Source organism: Triticum aestivum, chromosome 5A (assembly GCF_018294505.1).
Source record: "Triticum aestivum cultivar Chinese Spring chromosome 5A, IWGSC CS RefSeq v2.1, whole genome shotgun sequence".
Classification (NCBI taxonomy): Eukaryota; Viridiplantae; Streptophyta; class Magnoliopsida; order Poales; family Poaceae; genus Triticum; species Triticum aestivum.
The window spans coordinates 54,743,234-54,753,279 of record NC_057806.1 but is presented as its reverse complement, the minus strand read 5'-3'; the positions used below and the strand labels follow the sequence as shown (position 1 = coordinate 54,753,279).

General features: G+C 50.7%; 1 protein-coding gene across 2 annotated transcripts; it reads right to left on the bottom strand.

Moving 5' to 3' along the window:
• Positions 1 to 5,169: 5,169 nt before the first annotated feature.
• Positions 5,170 to 9,761, bottom strand: LOC123102299 (VAN3-binding protein). Of its 2 annotated transcripts, none has more exons than XM_044523600.1 (7): positions 9,367 to 9,761; positions 8,829 to 8,942; positions 6,479 to 6,866; positions 6,078 to 6,389; positions 5,935 to 5,984; positions 5,784 to 5,841; positions 5,170 to 5,647 (listed from the first exon to the last, which is right to left on the bottom strand). In XM_044523600.1, exons 1-7 carry the CDS (start codon positions 9,643 to 9,645, stop codon positions 5,439 to 5,441), a joined length of 1,410 nt encoding a protein of 469 aa, XP_044379535.1. In that variant the 5' UTR covers positions 9,646 to 9,761; the 3' UTR covers positions 5,170 to 5,438. The 2 variants fall into 2 exon arrangements, with proteins under 2 accessions (XP_044379535.1, XP_044379534.1); XM_044523599.1 differs by having other exon boundaries at positions 6,479 to 6,872; positions 9,367 to 9,759.
• Between the last annotated feature and the right edge of the window lie 285 nt (positions 9,762 to 10,046).

The following is a 10,046-nucleotide window of genomic DNA, read 5'->3' as shown; positions in this document are numbered from 1 at the left end:
GCCCCCCTTCGGCCAGGTCGTCGAGGTCTTCTTGGGTGATCTTCGAGTGGATCCAGTCGCCCTGAATCCAGCCCTTCGGCAGGCCGGTCCACGAGGAAGATCCGCCCCGGCTGGTCGCCTTCCCCTCCGACCTCGCCGTCGCCTTCTTTGCCCGCTTCAGAGCCGCCGTCTTCTCCTTCCCCATTGTCGCCGGCGAGACGCGTATGGAGCGGTGATGCTGGGGCGAGAACGAGTGCAGCGGAGGGGCGTGAAGAGGAGAAGAGGAAATGGGAACGCACTGTTCGGGAGACTCCGGTCCAACGCCTTATATGAGGCCGCTTCCGAGTGGCTGACGGGTAGCCCCAGGTGGCTCTGTCAAATCCCGTAACGATCGTGCGCGCGATACGTGTCGAAAAAGGCAACGCGGGGATCGAGGCGGCTCCGCTCTATCCCATCCGATTACTGCGGCCTCCCCCGTCCCGCGCACTTCCCAAAATTCGGATCCCACGAAATCTGCGGGCAGCAAACAACTTGTCAGACCAAAGATCTCCTCCGCACCGTCACTCGGAGCCTTACAAGTAAAGAAACTCACTCGACGAAGAATTAAGAATGGATCAAGGAGACTGAAAAGGAAGTTGCTGTCATCACTCAGGTCCGTTGATCCGAAACAAGATATGCTCACGGCATGAAAAACGAGTCGGAGAAGTTCTCAACTCCTTTCCCACTCAAACCTCGATCCATTCGGGGGCTAATGATGAAGCTATGTACCTAGGGTAGGGTCATGGGCCTGTCCTAACTGCCCTACCCAAGGACATCTCTAGAAGAAATCACCTTTCAATCGACTTGGAGGCGTTCCACTCGACAGACTCAAAGACACTCGACCAAGAAGCAATCACTCGACCAAGATCCAACCACTCGACGGCCAGGAGACCTAAAGTCACTCCGCACGCTAACGGTCGGTCATTAAGTAGCTTTTATGGTCATCATAGCACTTTATTACTAGCATTACCAGTAACGCCCTGCCTTAATGTACATTGAACCCTTTGTAACGTGGGCTGGCCGGGGTCCTGGTGCACTCTATATAAGCCACCCCCCTCCTCCGAGACAAGGGTTCGCACCTCTGTAATTCATACTCTCATAATCCAGTCGACCGCCTCCGGGCTCCGAGACGTAGGGCTATTACTTCCTCCAAGAAGGGTCTGAACTCGTAAACCTTGCGTTCTTACAACTTCTCCACAGCTAAGATCTTGCCTCTCCATACTTACCCCCCTACACTACTGTCAGACTTAGAACCACGACATGCAGCATGCGGCCGGGGGCGCCCCACCACAGACAGCGGCCGTCGCTATTGTTGCGCCCCTCTGACCAGCGGTGCATTGTTGACGAAGGCGAGCCACTCCGCCTGCCGGCTTTCGAAGTATGCCGCCCACGCCTTGTGGTTGCCGGCGTCGTACTCCGAGAGGGCGCGTTCCTCCTCTGACAAGGAGGCCCGCACACGCTCGATCTCAGTGTGGAAGTATCCAAGGTGTTCGACGTCGGGCAGAGGGAGGAGTCGGACGCCTCCCGCGCTAAGCCTCCACCGCCCCCGCGCGCGCATGTCTGGGAGCGCCCGGTAGTTCGTCTCGTGGAGGAGGTGAGCTTCCCACTCGTGGAGAGAGCGGTGGTCGAAGCCGTTGGCCGCCGCTGCATCTTCGGGGAACCGTTCAGCCATCGGGGTGTTCGTGCACGCGGTGGCTAGACAGGGAGAGAGGGCGTCGACAGCGAGAGAAGGGGGGCCTGCGGGCGGGTGATTCCACCGGCAAGGGAGGGGCGGCTTTTATAGCGGCCGGGGGGTGGCAACGCGTGTGTACACGTGGCGGGAGGGGGCGCGTTGCCACACCGCACCGCCCGTGAGAAATCAATGGAAGGCTGACCGGCGACAGCCTTGGCATTGATTCCCCGCGGGAAACCGAGGCGATGAGGACGACGAGTTGCAAGGGTCGCTAACTCGGCGAGCCCGCCGTTCTTTCACGCAAAAAACGATTGCCTCGGCGCCCTCGAACGGCCCCAGCGCGTCGGGTTTGGCCTGAATCCGCCAACGTCAATTTCAGGCCTAACCGGTGAAAAATAGGCTTTTGGATACACGATTGGGCCTTTTTTGACACCGGCGTCAAAAAAAAAACTCAAAGGATCTGTTGGGGATGCGGGTGAAGATGCTCTAACATCAGTTCACTTTTACCGTACTACGGTTCGATGGCCTAGCTCGTAAAGATGCTACTGCGGCAGTTGTGGATGCCAATGCATTTTTTTGCTTTACAGGATTCGGCATCCACGACCAAGTCGAGTTTGCCGAAAGGTTTTTTTTCTTACGAAGAGACTGCATGATGCAGCATTTCATTGATGAGCAATTCTAACATAACTTTTTTTTACGAAAAGATTGCATGTGTTCTAAATTCAGTTTTTGTCCTAAATTACAATTCTGTCTGTTTCATGTGTGAAGGCGTCTATGTTTCTTTCTTTTGGTGTTTGGGGGAGGCGTTTTGATCCATTTGCTCCCGCGTAAACAGTAACAAAATAATAGTAAATATTTAAAAAAAATCTGACTTCTCTATAGATGTTCTTGTTAGTGTCGCAAGTACCTTTGGCAATTTTCATGGAAAATGGAGTAGCAATGTTTCGGCGGTAAAAAAGACAATTTAGGATGACATTTGGAAGTAACATTTGGTGTTTAATTTGTTCTTTTTGCACAGGCCAAAATGATTAATCTTTTTGCCTAAAAATTTATAGTTAGCATTTGGATCTGACTGTGAACACATAGAATTATTGTTGGGACTTTTTTTACACTTCAAAATCAATTTTTGCGCGTAGGTGCACGTGCATCCAGGAGCTAAGCTGGATTTCCGTGTTTCTTCTTTCTAGTCTAATATCAGAGATAATTGTCAGGACCTGAGGATTGCATCGGATTCGACGTTTATTGGGATTTTTGGTTGGCCACGCACCACGCAAGAAGCAACATCTTCATCACCCAAACATGAGAGTAACTAGTGCTAAAACTTTTGCAGTTCACACGAGCTGACCAACACACCCGCATAAAGAACAACGCTAGAAGAGTCACAACCTCCATAATGCATACTCCATGATGTGTAGAAGGCTGCCGAAGCAAAGCACAAACTTTGAATCATCATAATAGTACTTAGAATAACCATAACAGAGGCTTCAAGCTTGATTTCAATATGGATTTTTAGTATGAGCTCAAATGGAATATCTAGTATGATTTCAACAACATAACAGTAATCTCTAGAACGATTTGAAACATCGGAAACATATATTTCTTCATCATATCTAGTTCACACTCTTCCTCCGTTTAGAGGTGGCCTCGCAGGTGGAGGCTGCTTGGGTGGCTTCCACTTCCACCGTCATGGGGTCTACAAACTTCTAGGCTGTAATCTCAGATCTCACTCTTTGGTCTCACCGTCTGGTCAAGACGGATCAAAAAATCCACGCCGGAGTGTGGCGGGATTTTTTCTCCTCTTGTCTCTTCTAAACAAACCATGTTGTTGACTACTTATATTGTTGAAATATATTCAGGTGGGGAGTCTCCCCCCCCTCCCCCGATGACAGTTTTTTTTAACTTCTAGGCGTCCTCGATGTGGCTCGAGGAGACGGCTTTGAAGCCTGTGTCATCGCAACTTTCATTTCTGCAAAGGCCATGCCCGACAACTGATTCAATCTAACGATGCGCGTGCTTCTTGACCCACTCCCAGAAGTCCCGGGCCGTCTTCCAGAACTTCCTCTCGGTGCGGCCCTCTTCGATCTCGCCAGGGAAAGGTCCACGTGGAGGGGTTGGCCGCCGCAACATGGCCGATGGGGGTGAGTCTGGTGGCAAGGGGAAGATGAGTGCTCGCCGGCAAACATGAAAAATGGATGAGGCGTGCTGCTGGTAAGTGGTGTGGCCGGGTTTCTATTCCCTTGAACAGGTGGCCCAGTTTATATACCCACGAATGGGTGCGCTTCAGCGGGAAACGGGGATAGTATTGGCGGGCGCGGGTGAAAAACAGCATTGCCATTGAAAGAAATGGAGGCCGCAAGCGTACGGGCGGCTGCGCATTGACATGACTAGACACGGGAGGAAGAAACCAAACAGAAACTTTTGTCCCGGGCACAGGCGGTTGTGTTTGGAGCAAGCGTTTAGGCTGATTTTTTGAGCCCCAATCATGAAGCTAGCGATTATTATGGGGATTAGATCAATATGACGGCTCTGATAGAGTTGCCATAAGTTAGACAAACGGCGACGATTGCCAATCTTAGCTCGCCTACTATTCCGGCGTCTTTAAAGGTCCCTTTGTTCCATAGTACATTGTCATTCCAGCATTACGGTCTATGTAACCACAAATGTAATTGTAATTCACCAACCAGGACAGCAACCTGCATCAAAGCCCAGGTCCTGGAGTGCTAGTAATGCTTATGATTCAAACAAAATGGAGTGGTCCTGCCCAAAACTACCCAACAACAGCCTCATTCAGAGCTATACCTGGTCCTGCAATCCCTGCATGATCCACAAACAGCTGTGGGTGACAACGGAACCATCCTCCAGGTCCATACCATCCCGTAGATGGATAGATTCCTTCATAGGTTTAGATGGATACAGAACCAACAGGGCTCCAATCATCTGCATCCAGAAAAGAGAATGGCCCCAGCAATTCAATTCAAGGAGGCAACAGACAAGTTGGTCTATGTCCTGGCTGGCTGACACCTCTACTTAGGCCCTGTTTGGTTCATAAGTCCTAGGACTTTTTTTAGTCTCAACTTATAAGTCTTAAGTCCCTAAAAAGTCTCTACCTGTTTGGCTAGTGGGACTTATAAGTCTCTATAAGACCATATTACAACTATAAGTTCCTATAAGTCCCTCCTTGAGAGTCTTTATTTCATAAATCCCAAATGTCCACTTTAAGTCCCTATAAGTCCCTCCTGTTTGATTTAGATGGAACTTATAGGGACTTTTTTAAGTCCCTAAACCAATAAGTCCCTGAAAACAAACACCCTCTTAGCATCTTGATCCTGAGTGTCCAGGAGCTAGATCACATTGGTAGGGGCAGAGATCTTTTTTTGCTTTTGCTTTTGCTTTTGCCTTCACCTTGCAGATAATAGATTCTGCCCAGCCTACAAAGACAGAGACTGAGTAAACCTTTGTAGTACAGTGACACAGTGACATGTTGAGATGTTCTTCCTGTTCCCAAGGTTACTTATTACTAGATCAAAGTAACACACATGAGGCTACCACGGTTCAATTAGAAACTACCGGTGCTTGGTTTTTGTACTGCCTGCCATTGCCCATTTGCCACACTCACTCAAGTCTAGACGAGAGAGGGGAAGAAACTAAAAACTTACAGGAGGTCGGAACAAAGAAAACAATAGCAAGAACTACAAGAACACATTTCTAACAAGGCCAATCAGATCGCCCTCCGTGACGGTGGCGGCGATCATGCGAAGCGCTTGCGGCCGTCGACGATGGCGAGGAGGCGCGCCACGCCCTTGGTCCACATGTCGTGCTCCCTCTGGCTCGCGCACTCGAACTCGATCACCCGGTGCTCCGCCGTGCGCAGGCCGAAGTAGCGCCGGTGCTCGCCGCCCTCCAGCAGGTGCCGCCCCGGCCACGCCGCCAGGTCCCTGCACACGTCCACCACCACGCCTGAGGGCGCAGCCCAACTCCGGCGTCAGTGGATGTCACCGGTGACCATGACAGGGAGACAAAACCACACGGCTACTACAAAGCTATAGCACGCCATGGCTGTATATGTACTGTGGGAGATTGCTTGTGCACTTACTCTTCTTCTTCTTGGTTATGGTCCCGGCGACATGCCTGCTCTTCATCTTCAGCATCACCTGCAAAATTTAATGGCCGAATGCACACATCAGTTAACAGAATTATTATACTTCAATAATATACAAGATCGAGAACAGTGCAAGAAGATGTACCACGCCCGTCCGGTTGATGTACACTGATACAACCTTCCAATGCAAAGATCCTGCACATGATCAGCAACGTCAGTGAAGATTCAGAACAGCATCTGTCGCCGGAATGGACCGGCGATCATTCGACGGCCGGGGGAATGCAGTACCTTTGCGGGTGCGCTTGAGGAGCTCGGTGCCGCGGGCGAGCAGCTCTTGGCAGCAGATGCCGAGGAAGTTGTTCTCGTCCTGGTCGATCGCCGGCAGGTCGTCGCTGAAGCTGCTGCTGTTGCTGCTGCCCATCTCCTGCACCTTGTGATGATGCGGCTGCTGCTGCTGCAGCTGCCTCTGGGTGGCGCCGTGCTTCTGGCCGTGGCCGTGACCTCCCATTCCCATGGAGCCCTTCTCCACCGGGATCACCGCGGCGACGTTCCACGCCTCCTTCTGCACCCTCGCCCTCAGCGTCGCCGCGCCTCGTAGCGCTGCCGATCAAGAAACGGAAAAGCAGTCATGTCCATGTCCTCGCCGATGGCCATTGTGATCAAGAATTCGGCTGAAATGATGAGTTCACCAGTGGCGGCGGCGGCCGTGATGGTGACGATGTCGCCGGGGGTCCTGGCGTTGACAGCCGAGCCGACGGCGGCGGCGAGGTGCTCGCGCTCGGCGCCCATGGACTCTGCTGCCTCCACGCACTGCGCGGCGACCAGCGTGGCCGCGGACGCCATCGCCATGTCGGTGCGCGCGGCGCGGTCGTCTTTACCGCCGGACCCCGCGGTGGCGGCGGCCGCGGCGGCGACGGCAGCGGCCACGGCGGCCACCGTGACGGCGGCGTGGACCTGCGCGTTGTGCGCCCTGGTCTCCTCCTTCCTCTTCTCCTTCTTGTCCTTGAGCCACCGGCCCACCGTCTTGCTGCCGCCCCGCGGTGGCTGCGCCTTGGGCGTGCTCACTGCCCTGCAAAACTGCATCTTTTTCCCCCCAGAAAACACTATTAGCACCATCACCAATCAAATTCCATCTAATAACTAAATCTATAAACAAATCAAACAAAACATAAGATGATTAAAATGACTCATATCAATCAGTGTCGTCAACACTTTTTGTCAGTGCCCAAAGGAGGTTGCTTAATTGGGGAACAGTGTCTGGTTGTTCCTAATTAAAAGCACACGCTGTAGTAGCAATGATTCTTGCACTGCCAAGGATACAAATCATTGTGCCTATCCGGGGCATAGGTCTAGCTGATGAATTGCCGAGGCGTGCCATAGGTTAATGCACACACCACTTGCACAGGACATAATCATGGAGGCACTCTGTGGGGAACAAACAAGACTGTGTATGACAGAAGCCAATACTGTAATTACATCATCAGATAAAAAATAATGCATCATTAGATTAGAAGAGAAAGCTGGGGACATGAGAGCACTTGATTAGGGATGAGAAAGGCAGCTTGCTAAAGGTCAAAGTGAAGATGGGGCAAAGACAAGGGCTGCATCCATAGGCCTGCAAGCTACAGTACTACAGTGTGTGCTGCTTTTTATCCAGAGAGAGAGAGAGAGAGTGAAGTTCAAAGCTCAGTGGGGCAGTGGACAGGCTGCAGTGTTTGCTTGTGGAAGGAGGAGACCAGAGTGGCAGAGAAAGGGCAGAAATGGCAGCCAGAATCAAAGCTTCTTTTGCACAGCAAGCAAGCGCCGAAGACCATCAAATCAAGAGAAGTGGAGCACCCCCCCCCCCCTCTTTCCTGGTCAGAGCTACAAGAGCACTGCACCCAGGACAGAAGGTCACACTCACACCAGCACCAGCAAGCTCATCTCTTCCTTTCTTCAGTTTGAAATAGTGGCCATGGTGATGGACACTGAGGGCCAAATTGCCAACCAGATTTGCCTTAAAGATATTGCCGAATCATTCTGTGGCATGTGCCTCTCGATTCTCATCTGCTTTTCCTCAACAACAAAAATTCTCATCTGCTTTGCCTCAACAAAAAAATTCTCATCTGCTGGACCATGACCAAAGCTTGACTTGACTAGATGGTACTTACACTACAGTGCACACTGAATTCATTCACTTCACTCACACTTGCTTTGTGTACTCATCAGTAAAGTGAAGAAAGAATCTTTGCTGAAGAAAGACAAGGGCATGGAAGGATTATTTATTATCAATAAATAGATGCTTTTATCCGAGAATTTAAAGCATCCATGCACTGGGTCAGGTGATGTGGCCCAATCACCAGGCTTTTTATTTGCCTGTGCAACAAAGCCCCTGATTCTTTCATTAACCTTACTCACTAATTGTCTGTTAAATGCCTACCTAATTAGAGCAGATGGCATGATCCAGTTGTTAGAGTAGATATAGTGTGTGACTAAAGTTTTGATTCTTGTTTAGCTATGATATGACGCTGCTTCATTGGGTGGAGATAAAGGCACACCGTATTAAATTCATCTACCGTATCCGTTTTGTGCAAGAAATGTCTGCCAAGCCTGCAACCAAAAGCAGTGTTTTTGTCCCAACTAGTCTGACAGGTTGTACTACTAGAAAACAAGAAGAAATTTACAGCTACCCTAAAAACTTGTAAACTTGTTGCTATCCAAGATTAAAATTATGCAACTCATAGTGTGTTCCACACCCAAGAAAGAAGAGACAAAAAACATATGCATTTCCAAGGGAGCCTAGAACTAGAACATAGCAGCAGCCAAGTAACCAGCTCATTCAAAATTCACAGAATGATTAAAAGGATCTTCTGCCCCTTTTCGTTTCAATGAGTTGCAGTCAACACAGGAGTACTTATAATAAGTAATAAAAAGGAGTAGATTATTTAGTACTAGCCTGGCCTTTAATATATAAAATTAATTAAAAAGGAAATTGGCAGTTCATCACTTCATCTGAAAGAAGAAAAATGCAGAGGGGGAGGATGAGATGGCACTATATACCCTGCTGTCGTCGACATCCGGCGAGACGGGCGGGCTGTCGGAGAAGGAGCCGCCGCCGTTGAGGGGGCCGCTGCTGTGGGAGAGGCGGCCGGAGGTCAGCGGCGACACCTCTTGCTGCAGAGGAAAATAAATGTTAATCAGCAGTACACGATCTCTACGCAAAAGACTGCTAGTAGTTAACTGCAGTAACAAATTGAGAGGGAAAGAAGGTTCTGGTCGAGATCGCTGATCAGCACGATTGGAAAAAAAGGTCGTTGTTTTCCTGCTGGAGAAACGGAACAAAAAGACTCTCATATTTTGGATGTTTCTTCTTGTCCTGACGTTATTCCAGGAGTACAGGGGAGCCATGGATCAGGTGGCATTCATCAATAAAGCATCTACTAATTGGTCGAATAAAAACAGGATGCCATGAACAGATGAAATCAGGCTGAAAAAAAGGATAAGAGATGATCCATTTTTTGGGGAGAAGGAGGAGAACTGAATCCCATCCCAATTAAAAAAAGACCGATTTCTTTTTGCCGTAAAGAAAGAAACGCACCGAGTGGGACATGATCCGGTCCATGATGAGCTGCGAGGTGGCCGCGGAGGCGAAGGAGAAGGAGCTGCCGGTGCCGGTGCCGGCGCTCGCGGCGTCGTCGAGCTCCCCGGCGATGTCCTCCGCGATGGCGCCGGCCGCCGGCGCGGCGGCGAACGCGCGGGAGACGTCGGCGGCGGACGCGCTCCAGGAGCGGGACAGGAACTCGAGCGGATCGCGCTGCGGCTCCGGCGGCAGCCGATCCCCGCCGCCCCTCGCGCTCGCCCTGCCGGGACCGTTCATCGCGGCGGCGGTTGCCGAATGCGTGCGCGTGTGTGGGGCGCGCGGAAAGGTGGTGCGGGGGAGCGAGGAGGAGGTAATGCTGCGGCCTGAGGAGAGTGCCTGGCTTTTTGGGGGAGTGGGCGGTTTTATACATGTGTGTGTGTGGGTGTGTCGACTGTCGAGAGGAAGAAGAGAGGCGTGTCTGTGCATAAAGTTGGTGTCTCAGCCTATCTTTTCCAGTAGTTTTGGTCTTTTGGATGATCAGAGTGGAAATACATTAATACTCCATGCATGTTTCATATTTTTTAAAGTAAATATGATTGCCTTTTATTGAAATTAAGAGCGTCTACAGCCGGACCTCTCATACCCGTCTGAAACGTCTGGGTAGGACGTCCGGACGCTGACAGGTCAAAATAAACCGA